Raw genomic sequence first — 21645 nt, forward strand, 5'->3', positions numbered from 1 at the left:
CTCCTTTTTTGGCTTTCACGTCTGGGAGTGCCCCGAGTCCTCCCTGCATAATCAAAGGCTAGCATTCAAGACTTAAAATTGCAGGGGCAGGATGTGGTCAGCCACCCAATGGCCTGCAACCTGGATCCACTGAAGCAGGTTTTCATGGAGCAATTTAGTTCCCAAATAGTTTGCAAGTGGCAACTTGAGCTCTGAGTGGCCGGCCTGCACAGGTGATCATTCCTTAGCTCTCAAATTCATTTTATTCTTCCACCATTATAAAACCCAATATGAAGACTAAAATGTTTTATATAAAATTAAAACATTCTGAACATAACCAATTAATGCTAAATTACGTTAAAACCTTAACTGTGCAGATCTTGAACAAGGCTCCTTTATCTGCTTAGCAGAAGTATATCCTAAGATTTCAAGTCATTAAAAAAAAACTGTTACCATTTATAATTATGCATGTGTGACTGATAAGTTTCTGCAAAATAATGGAAAATGGAAATAAGATGCTAGGGTCAATATGAGACTGCTAATGCCATACATATTAACAACATCAAGTATTCATGTTCAAATATCTCACTGACTTTATAAATAAATGTATGAATGTGAACTTATAACAAATTTATACACAAAATATTATTTTATAATCCTGTATATTAAGTTCTACACAAATTTCACTTAAGGAATGTTACAAACCAATCATTTACATAACAGCATAATTAATATTATGATTTATATCCCAATTCCCAATTCTTGCTATAGCAACTACTTCGCATTTCCATTGGAAGGCACCTTGTCCCTGAGCAACCATCTGTTTGTCACCAGCTATGGCTAGTGCACAGAAGAGTGCTCAGTTTTGTGATGTTTCCTATTTGACAGATGCTTTTTCCCCAGGATCATTTATTTATGATCTAACTAAAGGAAGAAAAAAAGAAGTTTGGTGCTAGGCTTTGTGGGATTCAGAAAGAAAAGAAAATTTGTTCTCTCAGCAAATTATGACATCATGAGGTAACACTGCCAGGCCATGGATGCAGTATTGGAAAATAAAAAATACAACACCACTGAGCTTGGCAAACCTTTTTTATTTTGTGATAAAAATGCTTTCATATAAATTTCATCTTAACTACCTTTAGAATGAAACGGAAAAGTAAAAACAAAGTGTGCATTTTCCTTACTACGTTTAGTCAGGAATATGCGGTCATTTTATTGGTTACTGGGTTTCTCATACAAACAGATATAATATCACTTTTAAGGGAAATGTACACAAGGAAGTAACCATAGTACCAGTTATTAGTGGGGGCCTCTGGGTACATAAATGTGTCCTCCCAAATAGTCATCATACATTCAATGTATTGGTTAGGGCCAAAATCCCTAAACCACCTCTCAACAAAACATTATACCTTTGGTTCTTTATTATGCAAGAATTACAAATTGGCAAATTCAATAAGAGGATGCAATGGATTTGAGCATCACAGCCAATTGCTTAAACTAAAATATTTTAATTCTTAGACTCTCTTTCCCTCATACCTTTCCCTTCCCCACCTCACATAAGAAAATGATGCTTAAAACAAAACAGAGGAAGCAAATAAACAAAAAAACCTATCCCCAAAGGCAGGCAGAAGAGGAGTCAAAGAAAGAAAAAATTTATAACAATAAAAATAAACCAAAAATAGCAGGGGAGGATCTATACATGGCATAAAAGATGTGTCTCATAAAAACTGAGTCTCCAATTCAGAACCCAAATGAGAAAGTGATTATCCATCTTACCTCCCCTTTTATTAGATACCACACAATTCAAGAGTTCTTAAAATCTAAGAGATCGGTAAAAAGTTTGAAAGGCAGTGTTGTCCTCCTCATCACTGAAACCTGTTGTCTGTAATGACAGCTTCCACATTCCCTTTCTCCAAACCCAAAGGGTCCAAATTAAAGTAGTCCAAGAAAAAGAAACAAGCAATTTGGTCTGACATTGTGCTTAAGGAAAAGGGAGGATATAAAATATCCAGTGGCTGGATCAGTAGCTGATACTTTCAGAAGTGGGGCTGGAGCAGGAGGGCAGAAAGGGGCAGGTACGCTGTGGTCCACAGAGGTCCATGCAGATAGGTTCTCCCCATCTGTGAATAATAAATGGGTCCAAGGGCAGAGAGTCACCATTTAGAATAATAAAATGTTTGCACACTATGAAAGAGGCTGACAGAATGTTGCCACATGGAGAGAATAAAGCAGAGAATGAACAAACTTAATCTGCGTATCTCAGGGCAGAAGTAATTATTTTTGTTGGTTCAATAAATTTGGATAGGACTGAAAAAAACATTTGTAAACTATTATGCCAACAGACACGCAGGGTTTCCATATGGGGCCACCGACAGACAAATCAGGTTAAGTGGGAAGCACTGATGCATACTTGCACCCATAGAAGGAATGAGAACTGTCATCAAACCAAAAGAGTCGGGAATTCACCTGTTAATATCTACAAAATGCCCAGGCAGAACTTATTTTGCAGGTGTCATGGGCATCACAGCACTGGACAGAAGTTGCAGTGTAGCCATGGACCAATCATTAACTGGCCCAAGGAGAAGAGGAAGAAAACCATTCTTTATCTACAATTAACTAAAATGCTTCTGCCCTTAAAAGAAAGTCAAAGAAATTGCCAAGAGCATGAATACAGAGAGTGGATTCAGGTGAGGGGCAATCAGTCTGAACAATGAGCAAGTCTATAGTTGTCCATTATCATCTAAAAGGTGACTCTAGGAAAGGAAAATGTTCTGTTGAGTTTCTATGTTAGTTGCCAAAGGGAATGTCATGGCCGCTTCAGAGGAAAAGAAATGGTAGCAGAAAATAGCAAAGGCTGCTATATAGTTCCTCCCTTTCCAACCTTCTTATAGGGCTGTTTTGGATCATAGAAAACAAGTCCAACTTTCCAATTCCTGCACTTGAACATATAAAGTCCATGTCTTCAGTGAGAACATACTGGGTATACCAGTAACACGGACCACACGGTGTGAAAGAAAGATTGGTGAGCAGGCCTTTAAGCAGCAAGATAATCAGAAAGTAGAGACTGATCATCTGACAAACGGAAGACAACTGTCACTGGGTCCCTCGGGCTAAGGAAAGTTCAGTCCTAAATGGCAAGGGTACAACATTTGAGACAGTGTCTTCTGTGGATATGAAAGGCTCAACAGTTAAGACTAGTTTCATATGCTGGGTGAGTGAGTGAAACAGGCCTAGAATGCTCAGATCTGGGACAAATGTGTTCCATACAGGCAGTCAATGGAATGCTTGGCAGGAAGTAGGGGGACCTGTGGGTGGGTAACTGGCTCTTGCACGAGTTAACTTGTCTCTTGGTCATTCCAACATTCCAAACCTTTTTCTGGTTTTAAAAAAGTGGGGAGGGTCATAGTAACTAGACTATCAAGGATAAAACTTTACACTGACCAGGCCCATACACAGAAAAACAACAAACTCACACCCTTCTTCCTGGTAAAGTTTATATGAAGACCTGCACACAGACAAGAAAAATTAAGGTGCAGCCTCTTGAAGGGATCTCCTGCCCCCAAAATTTGTTGAAGAAAAGTATTCTTCTCCCCTTCTCTCTCCAGGAATGATATATGCAGGAGAACACAATACAGTATGTCCATTTTCCAAAGAAACAACATACTTGAAAGGTTTGTGCTGAGAACCATACCAAAGTAAACCTTGTGAGACTCCAAGGGATACCGGGAAGACAGGAGGGGAAAGGAGACCAAAGTTGCTTTCATGGGCCAGAATGATCAAAAGCACAAAGGTCTTGCCCTATAACATGCTGGTAGGGCTACAATCACGGAGAGGTGCAAAACCAAAAGCACCAAATGAAGACAAAAGAATGTCCAAGGAGGAGGAGATGCGTAGGTCAATTCAGGCAGAATTCCAGGGCATAATTCCCAACAGGACGCTAGTGTAGAATCTTCTCATGGATATGGCAGAAGCCCGCAGGGCTTAAAATGCAGTCCAAGCTGCAAGAATGTCTGGGCTTCAATAAGCATCCATCTTATTCTCCAAATAGAAGAGAGTAAACATGGACCCAAGGCTTGTATTCATCTTGCATTTCCACAAACTTGTCTTATTAGATTAGAATAATCAATAAGCCTTGCAGATACCCAGTGAAACTGACGAATTGCTTCTCTTGCATTATCTGAATAAGAACATCTTCTCTTTCCTACCTCTAGAAGCTGGCTCCAGAGATTTCTTCATTTCTCTCCCGGATGACCTTCATTTGTTCCTCAGCAGCATTTACAAAAGTCAGTTATGTCTCTACACTGGAGGTGGACTCTCTCACGCGTAAACCTGCATGTTGTTGTGTGGTGGCTCAGACATGTGTGTCCCAGGTCCCCGCTGACCTCCTCCAGCACCCCCAGGCGTAGGGCTGGTGGTCACATCTGACCAGTCAGAAGCAGAGTGGGGTGATGAACTTGACCACTGGTCAGGAGACTCTGGGGATGGTGTCAGGTAGGGATGCTCACCCTGGAGGTGACCACTGTGACTGGGTGTTCGCTCAGCAGCATTTGAGGAAGCATAACTGTGCTGTGAAGGGGGTGTGGGGTACTTGCCCACAGAGGCTGGGAAAGGATGATAGGCTGGGAGAATGGTCTGAGCTACCTGCCCGTCCTGCTGGGGCATCATGGCAGTGGGGAAAGCCACACTGGGCAAACGGGCCATTTCTGGAACCTGGTACATGGTGGGCAGGGGGCCCGCAACAGCTGGAGGGCAGGTGGACTGAGGCTGGGGAGCCCCCGCTGGTTGGGCAATACTGCCTTTAGGGATGAGCTGGAAAGTCACAATGGGGGGCAAGGGCTCCCGAGGGGTGGTTATGTGCTTCCCTTCAGGTGGCCTGCTCTGGGGAGCTATGCCAGGATGGGTGCCCTCAGCTGGAGCCAGGACCATACCAAACATCTCATTGTACTGGGTCTCATTCACCTCCATGCGGTTCATCCAATCTGCTGGGACTGGGACTGGATGGAGCCTACTCAAGCTTCCAGCACTGCCACTGCCTGGAGACACAATGTGGTGGTGGGATAGCAACTGGCTCACTGAGGGAAGCACAGTGCTGGCCCCATGTGCCAAAGGCTGCATTTCATGAAGGTTAGAAAAAGATAGTGCATGCTGGGCATGGACTGGGGCAGGAGGGGCGGCAGTGGCCAACATAGGGTTGGGTGAGGCCTGTAAGATCCCAGGGGATGTAATCATTGGAGAGGATGTGGTGTCGGAAACATACGTGTGAGGAGATTCTAGGGAATCAACAGGGGATAAAGTTACTGAACTCTCAGACAGTTGGACCTTCTCACTCAGAGACTTCTTCCTCCTACTACCCTTGGCATCCTTTGCCTCCTTGGCAAGATTAGGGAGGCTAGTAGGCATGGTACTCTTGGCACTGGGCCGTCTAGACTTCTTGCCCATTGGGGTGTGCTTCAGGCTGAGGAAAGATCTGTTGGGCCCACAGATGACAGGTGAGAGAGCAGAAGTCAACACGGTGCCTGGAGGGCTTGGGGTCACATTGTATTCATCCAGAAGGCGCACAATGTCATGGTGCATGCGATCCCGAGCCACATCCCGGGGAAGACGATCCATATGGTCTGTGATGTCTCGATTGGCAAAATGGTCTAACAGGATCTTGGCTGCTTCATAGCTCCCCTCCCGGGCAGCAAGAAACAGAGGTGTCTCTTCCTACAGAAAAGGCCCATCACAGAACACATGTTAATAACACTCTTGAGAATATAGCAGTTTTTCTCAATCTTTTTTATTATCACCCCCTTAGACATGTTTTCCTAATTATCTCCCCGATGAAATATTAACACCACAGATAGGCTGTGCCTCTACCAATGTACTGAATGTGTATCTGTGATTTCCACATAAAAAGAGTAAGATGATTTCACCTCTCCTCAAAAAAACAATTTTGCCCCTTAGGGGGAACATCTCTTTAGTTGGGAATTCATAAAATAAAGCATGCCCCTGAGCCAGAGACTCACTTAAAAGAGTACTGAGCTTATCAAAATAAGGTTAAGGAAAAGGAGTTAGAAATAAGAAAGGTAGGAATAGGAGTTAGAAATAAGAAATAATAGGAAAAGGAGTTAGAAATAAGAAAGGTAGGAAGAGAAAAAACTAAGGCATGCACAGAACTGGGAAAAGTAAGGGAAACAGTGAAAGAAGAGACAAAACATGTGCAAGAAAGGACTAAGACAAGGAAAACAAAGAAAACTGAGAGAAGATGAATGAGAGAAGGAAACAGGACAAAAAACTCCGATGGAGAAAAATCAAACAGGAAAACATCAGGGTATCCAAGGACAGAAAAAAAACCAGCCGGAGGGAAAAAAGAAAGAAAACGAGAAAAAGAAGTGATTATGAACAGAAGAGACAACTGGAGAAAAGGAAATGTCAGGGAAGAGAAAGAGTTACACCAAGCTATCTATAGCCAGCCTACTGCAAGCTGAGTACTGAGAGGGCAGAGAACTCCATCCTGACACATGCCTGGACAAGCCCAATATCCTCATCAAGCTCTCCAAACCGTGTCTGCCCAAACTGCTTCCATCTTTGTCTATACATATAACAAGAGAAGCTGCAAGGAGAAACGGGAATGGGCTTATAACTGAGGCACTGCTATGAGCCTCCTCAAGCTCAGAGCCCACAAATTGTACCTTGTTGTCCTGCATGTCTCGGTTGGCCCCATTTTTCAACAACAAAAGAGTTGCCTCCACATTATTGACAGCAGCTGCCCAGTGAAGAGCAGATTTTCCTGCAGGGGAGAAACATTTTTATAAACAGACATATCCTACTCTTAGTATAAGACACTATGACTTGCACAATGAAATCTTAAACTCCCCAGAGATCAGCAGGAAGCAGTTCTCTGTAGGGGTCTATAGGAAAAACCAAAGTAATCTCTTCTTTTTCCTCTGTTCTAGAAATACTTCAGTACAGGCTGCCTAGCCTGCAGAAGACCTCTAGGTGAAAGGATCACTTGTATGAGGTATTCATGTCCCCTACATGGCAGAATCTACCCTGTTACATACTGAAGATAAAAACCTATATATTACATGTCAGAATTTATATTGAGAATATTCTACAACTCTCCTAGAGAAGTCAGCTCTCATAAATCCTCAAATCAAGTGTTACGCCTAGGAAACTACATGTGAACACCTTTCATGTATCTGCTCTGAGGTCCAAGAACCCTCATTAAAAATCCCTCATTTTAATTAGGCATCTCCTACTGGCTTGGATCTCTGAGCTCAGCATGTTAAATAAATGCATGAATGAAAGAATGAGTGAATCTCTCATGTATTTGGATCTCAGGCAGTTCTCTAAGGGTCACGTAACTCTACTCCCCTCCTCAGAGGCATGCTTTGCAGGTAAGAATCCAAATCCCTGCCTTTCATCCCTACCATGGTCATCCACTGCATTCACATCTGCTTGGCAGTTGATCAGTTCTGCCACCATTCCCTCCACAGCCAGGCGGGCAGCCAGGATCAGGGGTGTAGTACCATCATTCATCCTGGCATCTAGATCAGTTACTCGGTTGCGAATCAGAATCTAGAAGAGGAGAAAGTACAGAAAAGAGAGTCACCTGGATGAAGGAAAATAATGAAACTTAGTGAAGAAACAAGGGCATCAGAGCTGAGGCTACAGTGTAGATTCCTGGAGGAGAGGGAAAGTCTTGTTATCTTTGTGCCCAAGATTCTATCATGATCAATCAATAAATATTTGTTGCATGAATAAATAAATACATGCTCAATAAATAATGGCTGATGTAAAGTGATGAGCCTTCTACTTTCTCAGGAAAGAAGAGGGATGTGGGGAAATATCACAACTTCAGTCAGGATACAGCCTAAGGTGATTCAGAATGCTTCCAATTTCCTCATAAGGATAAACATGCATCAGGGAATATAATATGAACTCAGGTCAAGAAAACTGCCAATGAGCAGCTAGAAGCCCATACAGTCAGGCCAATCCATAAGAAGTAGTGGATACTAGTCAAAGGCTCCGGACCAGCTATCACTCTCATCTAATCTATGCATTTGGGAGGCATCTTGGCACAACAAATTATCACTAATAATCAGAAAGACTGGTGTTGTCTGCAGTTGGCTCTATCACTATCTTCCTATATATAGCTAGGTCAATTTGCCTGCCTCCCTTTTCCCACTTTCCCATCTACCAAGCATGACTCTAATACCTGCCCTAATCTCTCAAATGATTGAATAAATTCAACGAGATATTAATTCTTTAAAAACGATAAAACATTATAGAGCCATAGGAATTATTATTCAAGTGACTCTTCTCATGTTCTTTACCTGGAAGACACCTTGGGCATCAGCTGCCACTGCAGCATGGAGTGGGCAGCGGCCCATGTTGTCCTGGGCATTGGCATCTGCACCTGCATCCAGGAGACGCTTGGCAGCATCAGCCCGTGAGTAGCGGGCTGCAAGGTGCAGGGCCATCTCACCAGTCCGGTCTGTCTGGGCCTGGAGGCTGGCACCCTGGTAGACCAAGTCTGTGATGATGTTAGCAGAAGAGTCCTCTGCATCTTCATCTTCATCACTCAAATCTGAGCTGCCTCCTCGGAGAGAAGCCAACATCAATGGGGTGCAGCCATCTGTAGGAATGGAAAATTCCATAAAGTACTCAAGAAGGAGAAGGTAGTTAACCCTATGGTTGAAACAGCTCTATTTGACTAAAGTTATTCTTAGGGGCAAAGAATTCCCTGTACTTCTTGTAGTAACTGGTTATTAGTTTCACATTTGCCACCTTTTCCTCTGATAACATCATTTCTGTAAAGAATAATGGGAAAGTACAAGTCTTTTTAAGCTGGGGGCTCTTCTCTAAACACGTTTTTCTGTTCAAGTTTAAGTGCTGTTATTTTAATTGGACATTTAAAAATATCTAATATTAATAGAACAATACATGCATAAGATACTAATTATCCTCTGCTTTGGGATATTATTTTTCTATCCCACTACAATCTAACCCATTTTATCAGCCTGTTTAGTCTCAACACACTGTACATGAAGCAATGTGAAATCCTTCCCTTTCTGAGCTGACAATTTCTTTGTGGCTACATTCCTTAAGCATTCATTTCCTCAAGCTGATTTAGAGTCTGTGAAATTGGGAAGGGGTGTATGACTGGACAGGGCAAACACAGGGACAATAATGTGGAACCATGGGCAGACACAGCCCAGTGAAGAGGGGAAGAGGCCCGGTGCTGACCTGGGCCACGGACATTCACATCTAACACATCCACCTCCTGCTCTGCCTGAGGAGGGGTGAGAGCCAGCGATGGTGTCCTACGGATGTCTGCGGCTTCAAGGTGCTGCTGTGTCCATGGCCGTCGATCAATGGGGTCATCTTCTTCTGAGAGTAAGGCCTCATCTTCAGCCTGAAAGGTGAAAACAATGCTCCCTATCAATCTGGCCACCACCAGAAACTGCTAATCAGAAGGTGTCCAGAGCCTCCACCACCGCTGCTTATCTCCCGTTGTTTTCTCTCTTCCTACTCCTCCACCCCTCCAGAGGATTACCTCAGCCTTGGCTTCCCACTGCTCTCGTGATGTGGCTCCTGCTTACCTTTCCTGCATCATCTAGACAATTCCCTCCCCCAATCCCAAACTCTAGGCTTTAGCCTTTAGATCTCCAGAGCACCCAATTCTCACTTTTCCTACCCTCAACTAGAAAGTAAACTTTAATTCTTCTTGTTGGCCCTAAAAAGCATACTCTGCTTACCTTTGCTTAACTGCTCATGTGTTAAATGCTTACATAGCACTACATGGCCATCTCCACCACAAGGCTGTAATAAGCTTCTCAAGAAGGGAAAATAAGCCTTGTTCAAGGTTGTTTCCTTGTACTCAACATAGCACCCAACATGTAGTAAACACTCAGGAAAGACTATTCAATAATAATAATAATGGTAATTTAAAAGCAGCTACCCTTTACTGAATACCTAGTACATGACAAGAAAGTAGATAAGGCACATATGCCAACACAACAACTCACAGAGGAAAGGGTTATTATTATCCGCATTTTACAAGGAAGGATAATTACAAAGAGGTTAAGTAACTTGCCAGCTGCTAAGTGGCAGAGTTTTGGATTTGAATCCAGTTCTGATATTAACTAAAGCAATCTTCTTAACCGTCATGCTCCACCAGCTCCCAGCCATGCACAGCTGCGGATGGATGGATGGTCTCCTTTTTCATGTCAGTCTCAGCCCAATCTACCACTTGCTTTTATATGGCTTTAGTTTCCTGGGCTCAAGGTATGGAGCCTCCAGTGTCAACGTTTTGCCATGATCACTGGCTTTCATTTTGCCAATGTCAATGATAACTGCCTTTCTTCCACTGCTTAATTTCATCTTCTCTTATAGAAGAAGTGCCCATAAAGGATAAGGAAGAGATGTGGCCATGAAGGAATTGCCATCTACACACACCATTCCTGACTTGACTACTGCCAGCATAACACTAAAGGAAAGAGATGTGTTTAGTATTTTTAAAGAGTTATTCTTGAAGAGCATATATAGGTAACCCAAGGTCATTTATGTCCTAAGGATTCCTGCTGTTTAGGAGAACTTAGGATAGTTATTGTCTGGGTAAGACATAAAGACTATCACTCTTTACTCCCATTCAGGACACTCTGGAGCTAAAGGACAGAAATTTGAAAAGTAACCAGATAATGGCTGACAATGGTGGTTCTACCATGGCCACCTCACCTTTACTTTCTTTGGCTGGGGCCCTTCATCATCGACCCAGTGTTCACTTGTTCCAGAACCAATTAGGTTAGCTTCTGAGACTTGCACTGAGAGATTTCTAACATGATTATAAAAAGAAAAAATAAGAATGGCAGTCATAAACTAATACAGTGGTTTTCAACACTTTCCACCATGACACCCTCCCGTGGCTATATTACAATTTTGCAGGGTCTTGGCTCAGAGAAGATGGGCAGTATTTTTGTGACATTCCCTTGGCATTCATCCTTTCCCTTCCCATTGATCATGAGCTTACAACAAAAGGGCACCTCAACACAGAAGCTGGGCGGCACTGTGATAATATGCACAGAATAGATGCACCCACGCTCTGACTGTGGTTTCAGTCACTCACAAGGCATTTAGAATCATGGTCAGTGTGAGTAAATGCCCAGAGCTTAGAATTTAAAATCATGATTCAACAAGATATGCTTTTCTAGTCATCCCTACTTATACTGTGAATAGTGGCTTATTGGCAATGCCTCTTACTTCAGCCCCACAGCATCCTGTCCCACTGGCTCACGACGCTTGTGATTGCTTGCATCTCGGCGAAGAGTGAAACCTTCAGGCAGCCAGAGAGAGCCATGCTTACGCTTTCGTTTTGCCATGATTACCCCCAGCAGAATAATAAACAGAATGATGACAACAGCAACAGCAAGGAGATAGAGGAGCTGAGTGCGTTCTGGAGTCAGGGATTCACCTGAAAGTCCACAGAGACAGGGAAAGTGCTGAATAAAACATTAACCTCTCAATGTCAGCATTAGATTCATTTAGAGGGCAACTTTGACCTCAACAGTCCTGAAAAAATAGAGGGCTACATAATGAAAATTGTTCCCCCAATTGACAACTCTCCCCCCACCACCTTTCCCCTTTACACCAGTGCCACTCACTGACGACAGACACAAGAGGGTATGACAGGGTCCCCTGTATGGCGTGAGAGGCCAGGAGAGCTGCTGCTGCATCCGTGTTCTTGAAGCAGTGGTCTGAGTCTTGAACACACTGGCGGTTGTCAATTTCCAGAAAGACTTTAGAGCTGTGGGATGCCAAGGGAGAAGCGGAGGAGGAGAGATGGGGGTAAAACAGAAGAGTGCAGGTCAGGCAGAATGTGTCATAAAGGGTGACAGGAGCCTCCCTTCCTCCCCTTCAGCATCAGGTCCCCACCTCTGGGATGCTGCCTTAAGACATATCTCAGGAATTAGGATACTGTCCCTTGAGATCTTAAACACTAATTCCCACATAGAGGATGTCCCACCTTCCTTAGTCTGGCTGACCAAAGCCTTCTGGCTGAGGCAATGCATGACAAAGTGAGAAGCTGTGCTTTCCTCCCGAAGGTTTCAGTGATCTTCTTCCACTCTTTCATACCTACTCAGTGGTACTTGGTGCTACTCTAAAAATACATCCCTGTGTGTTTTTAGTCCTTATTTTCCTTTGTCTCTGCATTGGTATCTCAGCTAGCTGGAGGGTTGAAAGTTTGACAATATACCAACAAAGAGTGAGGTGTGAATGACAGAGCAACTGAAGATCACTACCTGTGTCAAAGAGACATATATTCTAAAGAAGGGCCTTAACAATAAGGCAATGATTAATGTAAAAAGGAATGTCACTAATAAAGGGATTCGAGGCAACTCTGGCAAAAGGTTTTGGATTCTGGCATCTGAGGAGGCCTTCCAGACATTCTGCCTCCTGTGTACCCCTGCCCACTTTTCAGGACCCCAAGACGAAGGCATATCTTTACATTTAAACATAAGTACTGCGGTAATGGGTTTATCTTAGGTGGTGGGCCATTCTATTTGTCTGATCTTTGCATTTCTATAGGTTGAGTTATGACTTGTGCTATATGTCAAAGTGCTAGGCTTCATAAAATTAGCCTTGAAGTTCAGAAACCAAACACCTACCCAGCCACCTCCTGTTCTTGTTCACCAGGAAGGGACCTGCGTGTCATCCTCTGTTTCTTCATAGCAGCTGACTTCTCACCATAATAGGGGTACACCATGAGTTCCCCCTGGGAGTCCCGCTTAATGCGCAGGTTGGTGTGGAGCAGGGTACCCAGTGCCCGCAAGAAGCTGCGAGCATCCTGGAGCAGTTGTTCAGGTGGCATCAATACCACAATAACCAGGGTACCTTCTGCCAGGTTCTCAGGTTGGTCAGCAGCACAGTCCAGCCCATCCCAACCACACTCCTCACTGTTGCACCCCTGGTCACAGTGGTTGTCTTTGAAGTGGTCTGCACAGTATTTGTCATACCTAGGTAAGGGGAAGCAGAGAACAGGCAAAAGAGCTCAGATTAGACTGGAGCTCTATTTGCTTTTTCATTTGGAACTACTGTGGATTTTCCTACCCATTTTCTGTGGCCCACACCCAGGACCCAAATGCCCCACAAAACCTTCTTTGCATCTCCTATCCCTGATGTCTATGCCACTCATCCTTGTTGAGTACTTCCTAAATGAAGAACATTGTACTCACTATGCTGCAGGAGCTTAGGGGCTCCCAGGCAGTTTACAAGCCTGTTAAGTCAGGTTTTCAAACAAAGCTGCATATCTGAAACAAAAGTCAACCTGGTTCATGCTTCCTCTACTTTAGAGAAATCCATTGCCCCCAGTAAGGTAACAACGGGCTTTAGGAAGTGAAAGATGCCTCTAGAAACTTGATACAAGGCCCTGAACCATTGAGAGTTGCCATACAGAGAACAATATTAACACGACCCATTTCTTTCCCTTTCAAGAGTGAATCCCAACTACAGAAGGTAAAGGCAGATGGGTATGTCCTTATAGCACGCCAGATATTACTTGTACAGGCTCTTTCAATATTTGGAAAAGGAATTAGAACCCCCAAACCTAAATGATGTACAAACTATTCCATCTATACTCTCCTCTCCTCATCCCCTACCCCTTGATATTTATACTATTTGGTACAACTTTTCATGCTAGCTCAATCAGAAGATTAGGAGTCAATGAAACAACTTGCTTTGGCAAGTTCTTTAACCCTTGGGCCTAAGTTCTCTCACCTATGAAAGGATGTTAGTAATACCTATGCCTCGTGAGTTGTTGAGAATTAATTGGGATTAAATTAGATGGAATGGCTAGTTAATAGGAAAGTTCCTAAGTAAACCATAGAGCATCCTATACAATTAAGACCGGGAGGGTTCACAGACTTAATCTAATTCATGCTTCCTGATAAATCTAGGTGGGGAAAAACAGTCTTAGGGAAAGGAATGGGGTGAAGAGAGAGATACAGACCTTTCCATCCATCCTGCAGGCAGGTTATGTGAGAGGCTGCTTGAAGTGGGAAACACCACTTCCAAAAGTTACATCCCCCAGGAGGTCACGAAGGCAGCAGGTGAGAAGGCAAAGATAGGCAGAGAGAGAGGGTCATTATGCAATGAGCATTCCTGGCCCATTGTCAGCAAGGGAGAGCACAGGGCAGTGTGCGATGGGACAAGGCTGGCACCATCTGAAAAGCAGAGGCAGCTTAGGCTGAAGCACTGGAGTGGTTAGGGGCAAGAACGAGAAACTGAAGTGTGTTAGTGACAGTCCCCTTCAGCTTCTGGAAAACGCGAAGCCCTTACTTGCATGTCTTGCTGTTCCCCTGGCATTCAAAGTTGTCAAACAGGCACTCGACCGTGTTGCACAGCTCATCACACTGGTTGTTGATATAATCCCAGCAGGGAAGTGGGGAGGAGCAGTTGGCCCAGGGGTTCTCCATGGTGAGAGAACAGTCACCCCCATCCCACTGGCAGGCATGGCTGTTGCAGGCCTCATCACAGACGCCATCCCGAGCTTTGTCGGCACAATACTGGCTCAGACAGGTGGCAGGAGGGGTGCTGGGGGGTGCCGTGTAGAGTTCACAGCGGCTACCCGAGAATGGTGGGGCACACTGGCAGGAGTAATAAGGAGGCTGGCGCTGAGGGTGGCAGCTGCCCCCGTGCTGGCAGGGGCTACTGGCACAGCCTGACTCGCAGTCCCGGGGACTGGGGCAGAAGCAGCGGGGTCCAGAGGCGGTGTGCACACACTGCTCCCCTTTCCTACATTTCACTTGTCCACAGCTGCTCTGGCACCTTGCCCCGGAAAATCCCTGTGGAAATCAGTGAGGAAATAAAAACGGCATTGGTAGGAAAACAGTCATATTGGAAGTTTGAGGTTTCTAGAAAATCTCCACATCTCACTCCCTTCTGTACTTCCCGTTCAGCCCAAGCCAACGTTACTAGACAGGTTTCCTTTCGGTATCTCCCGAGGCATAGGGATCTCTTGTTTTGGGAAGGTTTCAACCTCTGGCAGTGATAAAAGAATGGGTATAGCAAATAGCTAAAATTAAGCTTCCCTCTACTTTAAGAGACAACTTGCTTCCAAATGGTTCCTGCTAAAGAATGTAAGAGCAGCATTTCCACCAACTCTGGCCCAATCTGGGCAGTGAGATTACCCTCCAGCCTGGCGCCAAGAAGCCCCACACATCAGCCCTATTTTCAAGGGGGCATTCCACCACTTTTTGTGGTTTTCCCTTAGTTTTTCTTAAGACTGACAGTCATGGATTGGGAAGCTCACTGTTTCTGGGAGTGTCTAAACAGCTTTTATTTGTTTTTGTTTTGTTTTGTCACTTGTAAACAGCTTTAAATGGAAAAACCCAAGCACTTTCCTCTGAAAGAGCTAAAATTGAGAAATCTTCCCATTTCGAAGATTGATAAAACCAGGTTTAATCTCAGTTCTGTCACAGATTGTATGGAAGAGAGAATGCCCCTTCTTAGATGAGCAACAGGGCACTTACCGGGGGACAACGGCAAATGAAACCATCAGGCATGTTACTGGCCACAGCACAAGTCCCTCCATTCAGGCAGGGCATCTGGGGACACACATCGACGAAGGTTTCACAGTGCCGGCCTCAGAAAATAAAAAATAAAAAAGATTTTAAAAGGCAGAAGTAGTCACTGCAAGTTACTCAACAAACTTTGCTGGGATGGGAACTAGCCATAGGTGAAGCAAGTGTGAGAGAGTTCAGTTCTAAGCCTGTGGTAATCTGAGCATAGAAAGAAAACACTCACTGCATCTCAACATGATTGGCCTGTCACCGGCTCAGGCCAGTCCCTTACTCTGTCCTGCCTACACAGTAAGTACCAACTCACACAACAGGATGGGTGAGAAAAGTGACTTAAATCCCATCAAAAAAAGAGAAATCACACTTCAGCTTTTTGAAGTCATTTTAGCTTTCATAAGTTGCAAAAAACAGTTGAAAAACTATCCACTGCATTTTTGTTAATGTCATCTACTTCATAGGAGAGGCTACACCAGGCCAATACATTTAAATGGTGATTTGCGGTATAGAGAATTTTCATCTGTGATACCTCATTTCAATCACTTTTTGGCCTTTCTGTAACCTAACTCGTATTCCTTAAAACACAGCTTAATTTTCCTAGAGTTAGTTTCCTCTAGGAATAGTTCTAAAACGGAAGGCCCCTGGGGGCCACTGCTCCAAGATAAAGAACGAGGCAACTGGAACCACAGAGGAGATGCAGGGCACAGCTGGGACTCCTGGCCAATAGCAGGAGATAGGCCCCATTTGGCCTGTGGTCACTTGGGAAAGAAGAGGTAGCTTTAAAAATGAAATAAAAATAGTAATGTTTTTGGCCAACGAGATCAAGCAGCAAGAGGTATAAATGTTTGTCTCTTCAAATCACAGCAGCAGCCGCTAACCAAGAGCAGCCACCACATGGACACAGCTTGGTGGACCACCAGTCCCTTGCTGTTTATCTCTGCAATAGCATCCCACAATAATTGTGCTCAATGTATTCAAGGGATTTTTTTTTTTCATTCACAAATGTGGAAAATGCACAAACACTACTTCCTGGCTGTGGGATACTACTTCAAAGTGGTCTCCATTCCTTCCTTCTCCTGCTTCCCCCTTACTTTGCAAATGCTTGTATTTCCAGAGAAAAAAAGCCTCAGGGGCAATGAAAGACACAGGAGCCAGTTTTGATGCTTTGGCTTTCAAAGTGCAGTTTGGCCAATACGAGGCTGTAGACAGATTATTCATACTCATTCTGTTCCACATTGCCTCAATAGCTATTATGTTCACAATGGACTATTTCTTTTTTGATGTTAGTGTATCCAGGGAGCTTCAATATTGCAGAATCCCTCCCATTCTTTACAAAATTCCAAGATTGTAAGGTAGCATATCTTTAAAGTTGGAAGGAAAGATGGCTGGAGATGGGCTCAGGATGTAGCAGAGTTCAGCTTGATGAATTGTTTGTAAACAGACTATTAAAGCCTATTTTCTGACTCCTAAGGAATCTGATCACACCCTCCATATAAGAAATACAACTACAGACCCCAGGAAATGCATGATAAATTTCAAATCTGAGTATCCTGCCACATCTGGACACAAACAACTATTTTAGTTCCCCAAAGTCACCATGCTGCCCTCTCCAGAAGTAACTAGTAAGTTCTTGTGATAAGACCCCTATTCTGAGGCAGAGCTTGGTCATCTTCAGGCCCTGTGATGATAGAAAGAAGCTTGGGAACAGAGTAGGAACATGGCCAAGCCTTTACTGGGCAAGGCATTACTTGTGACCACTGCAACTTTTCATTTCATACCCACATCAACTGATCTTTGGTTAAACACACTTGAATTTGGACCTGCCCCCTTTAAGTATCCAAGCAGGGTCCTAAGCTTCTCTGAGTCCTAGGGGTGGAAGGATCATGGTGGCAGGAACTACCCAGTAATTCAAGCCATCACATGTCAAAGGAGGCAGGGTGAAGAAACCGGAGTTAGATGTAAGGTTCCTTAAAACAAAATGTTATTTTATTCAGATGAAAAGAGTTCTGTGAATGAACGGGGGTGATAGTAGAACAACAATGTCAGTGTACTAAACAATGCCACTGAACTGTACACTGTACACTTTACAATGATTCAGATAGTAAATTTTAGGTTTTGGATATTTTGCCACTATTAAAAAATGTTATTTTGTTCAACTACTTTCAATATACATTGTAAAAAATATTCCTGCCATAGCATGATATCATCAATGCACAACAAAACAATCTCTTAGGAAAAATTAAAGGTAGACACTGATTATAACATCCATAAAGTACAGACTAAGAAAAAACTGGCTTTAAAAAATTAAGCTGCTGTTGTTTTTCTTATATAAGAAAAGTTTCACTTGGGTCTGGGACAAGTCACAGGGCCCAATTTGTTCACTAAAACCATCCTCCAAGGCAGAGTGGCCAGGAGGCTAGAGAGCTTCTCACCAGTAAAGGCACTACGGCAAACACACAGGTAGTCATTGGTGAGCTGTATACAGTCCAGGCTGCCCTCAGAGCTGCAAGGGTTGGAGAGGCACTCGTTGATGTCTCCCTCACAACGCTCCCCAGCAAAGCCAGGCAAGCAGCGACAACTGTAGCCTCCAATCCTATCCATGCACTGACCACCATTAAGGCAATGGGGACCCCGGGCACAGTCATCAATGTTCTCTTCACAGAGTAGGCCTGGAGAAAAGAGAAGAGGTACAGAATTATGAAAATCCTTTTAACCTGCTTTCCAGCAAGGGATAACCACCCTTGTTGGCATTTTCACAATGAATCAGAGTATACTCCTCAACTGGTAGTGGGACCTTGTAGTTGGGCAGGGCAAAGCACACTCTTTATTCATGACAGCTGTCATCCTGGTGAGTTGTACAAGTAAAGGAAAGAACATACTAGGGCTCCGCATGTACTCTCCCACACAATCCAGTGAAGTAGCACCCTATGGTGTAGGTCCTATTATTTGTCCCATCTCAAAGAGAAGGAAACTGGAGCTCAAGAGAGGCTCAGTAATTTTTCCAAAGTATAATCCAAAATATAAAAACAGTCCAAAAAAGAACATAACAATAAATACACTTATGCAACCGCATAATGACATTTTAGTCAATGCAGGCAGCACATACGACAGCGGTCCCATAATGAAGCTGAAGCTGACAAATTCCTGTTGCCTAGTAACATCATAGCCTTGTAATGTCATAGCACAATTACTTTTTAAATAAATTCAGTGTAGCTTAGGTGTACAGTATTTACAAAGTCTGCAGTAGTGTACAGTAATGTCCTAGGCCTTCACATTCACTTACCATTCACTGACTCACCCAGCAAATTCCAGTCTTGCAAGCTCCTTTCATAGTAAATGCCCTATACAGGTGTACTATTTTTTGTCTTTTATATTGTATTTTTACTGTACCTTTTAAATCTTCTACTGTACCTCTTCTTAAATATGTTCAGACACATAAATACTTACCATTGTGTTATAATTGCCTACAATATTCAGTTCAGTAAAACAAGGTGCAGGTTTGGAGCCTAGGTGTGTAGTAAGCCATACTCTCTCTGTTTGTGTAATTATACTCCATGATGATTGTACAACAATGAAATTGCCTAAGGGCATATTTCTCAGAACATATCCCCACTGTTAAGTGACCCATGACTATACATAGGTTATGTAAAAATATTGGTAACAACTGGAACTGAATTTTGAATGAAATACATTTTTAGGTTTTATAATCACTGGCTTTTTTCTGTAATAGTGTATAAGTGCACCAATGCTTTTTATTTAACAAAAATAGAGGATAAATTTCCTGCTGAGAGTTCAAAAGTTATTCCATTTAAAATTGGACTAATTTATTGTACTATAGACGTAAATGAGCCATCTAGTATGAATATCTGCATACAGTGTCTTACAAAGAAACAAAAGAAATCAATGACTATTCTAGAAATTATTCTATGATTAATTCAAAAAGGCACAAAAGAGGCTGGGCACAGTGGCTCACACCTGTAATCCCAGCACTTTGGGAGGCTAAGGCGGGCGGATCACTTGAGGTCAGGAGTTCAAGACCAATCTGCCCAACACAGTGAAACCCCATCTCTACTAAATATACAAAAATTAGCTGGGTGTGGTGGTACATGCCTGTAATCTCAGCTACTTGGGAGGCTGAGGCAGGAGAATCACTTGAAACCGGGAGATGAAGCTTGCAGTGAGCCGAGGTTATGCCACTGCACTCCAGCCTGGGCAACAGAGCAAGACTCTGTCTCAAAAAATAATAATAATCATAATAAAAAAAAAAGGTACAGGCTGGGTGCGGTGGCTCAAGCCTGTAATCCCAGCACTCTGAGAGGCCAAGGCAGGTGGATCACGAGGTCAGGAGATCGAGACCATCCTGGCTAACATGGTGAAACCCCGTCTCCACTAAAAAATACAAAAAAAAAATTAGCCAGGCATGGTGGCGGGCGCTTGTAGTCCCAGCTACTCGGGAGGCTGAGGCAGGAGAATGGCATGAACCTGGGAGGTGGAGCTTGCAGTGAGCCGAGATTGCACTACTGCACTCCAGCCTGGGCAACAGAGCAAGACTCTGTCTCAAAAAAAAAAAAAAAAAAAAAGGTACAAAAGAAAACAGTTCTGTATGTATTCCTGTCACTTGCATTGTAGCATACACTAACAAAAGCAAGATTTTTTTTTTAAATGTAAAGTAAGGCCCAATTTTCAAAAGCAATTACCAAATTACCAAAGATAAAATACCTAGGAACAATCTTCACAAGAAATGTGTTACACCTAAATGAAGACAACTTTAATACTGTCCTAACAGACACAAAAGAGACTTGAATAAATGGAAAGACAAACCAGGATTTGGTTAGCAAGACTCCTCATCATAAAGTTATCAGTTTTCTCTATACTAATTCATAAATTTAATGAGACCCCACTAAAAATTATCAACAGGAATTTATTAACAGACAAGCTGATTATAAAATTATGTGAAAAAAAAATAACCAGGAAAACTATGAAGAAGAAGATCCTTAACAATTGAAATAGAACGTTATTGGTGAATTAATAGAATAACACAGAAAATAAAGAAAATCCAGAAGAACATCAAAAATACACATGGGAATTTAGAATCTGGCAAAGGTGCCATCTCAAATCATTATATATATAAAAAACAAAATATTCAATAAATTGTGTATTAACAAATGAGTAGCCATATGGAAAAAGTACTTGAAGAAAATATGGGAGAATTTCTTTACGATCTTCAAGTGTATATGATGTTGCTAACTACAACTCAAAATCCAGAAGCCATTTTAAAAATGATAAATTCAACTTGATTAAAAAGTAAAAGTGTGCACTAAAAATCACTATAAAGAAAAAAGATAAAAAAAATACTGGGAATATATATTTTTTTTATATCATAGCCAATTTCCACAAAACATTACATCAACAACTTAATGAGGGAAAAAAGATATATGTGTGTATATCTATCTATCTATATATATATATAAAAACAAAGAAACTGCAAAAAAAGCAAAACAAAATGATTCTTAAATGAAAATATATTCTCCACCTTAAGAAAAAGCCAATATGCTGATATACTGCAATCACTGATTAAAATGATAAATGCACATATTATCCAATCCAGCGATTCTATTTCTGAAAATTTATTTCACCAATATACTTATATGCCTGCAAGATAACTGAAATATCTATCATGATGGCACTGGTTAAGTAAAATATGGTATGCCTGTAAAAGGGAATTCTGTAGCTATAAAAAATATTGAGGAAGTTCAGGCCGGGTGTGGTGGCTCACGCCTGTCATCCCAGCACTTTGGGAGGCTGAGGCGGGTGGATTGCTTGAGGCCAGGAGTTCGAGACCAGCCTGACCAACATGGAGAAACCCTGTCTCTACTAAAAATACAAAATCAGCCAGGCATGGTGGCACATGCCTGTAATCCCAGCTACTCAGGGCGCTGAGGCAGGAAAATCACTCGAACCCAGGAGGCGGAGGTTGCGGTGAGCTGAGATCATACCATTGCACTCCAGCCTGGGCAACAAGAGTAAAACTCCGTCTCAAAACAAACAAACAAACAAATATATATATATCTCAGAGAGAGAGAGAGGAAGTTCTATATTTTGATAT

The 21645-nt window shown here is 42.8% G+C and overlaps 1 protein-coding gene across 1 annotated transcript in view; it reads right to left on the bottom strand.

Moving 5' to 3' along the window:
• Positions 1-624: 624 nt before the first annotated feature.
• Positions 625-21645, bottom strand: part of LOC101149786 (notch receptor 2) — a 160939-nt gene continuing 139918 nt past the window's right edge. The window contains exons 23-34 of the mRNA XM_055355264.2: positions 17972-18208; positions 15495-15607; positions 14302-14807; positions 12633-12980; positions 11628-11770; positions 11227-11437; positions 10705-10801; positions 9214-9382; positions 8301-8602; positions 7395-7542; positions 6654-6751; positions 625-5685 (exon numbers count right to left, since the gene is read on the bottom strand). Coding sequence (XP_055211239.2) covers positions 4297-5685; positions 6654-6751; positions 7395-7542; positions 8301-8602; positions 9214-9382; positions 10705-10801; positions 11227-11437; positions 11628-11770; positions 12633-12980; positions 14302-14807; positions 15495-15607; positions 17972-18208 — 3761 coding nt within the window. The 3' untranslated portion in view covers positions 625-4296. The remainder of the gene's footprint in view (positions 5686-6653; positions 6752-7394; positions 7543-8300; positions 8603-9213; positions 9383-10704; positions 10802-11226; positions 11438-11627; positions 11771-12632; positions 12981-14301; positions 14808-15494; positions 15608-17971; positions 18209-21645) is intronic.

This window comes from Gorilla gorilla, chromosome 1 (genome assembly GCF_029281585.2).
Source record: "Gorilla gorilla gorilla isolate KB3781 chromosome 1, NHGRI_mGorGor1-v2.1_pri, whole genome shotgun sequence".
Lineage (NCBI taxonomy): Eukaryota > Metazoa > Chordata > Mammalia > Primates > Hominidae > Gorilla > Gorilla gorilla.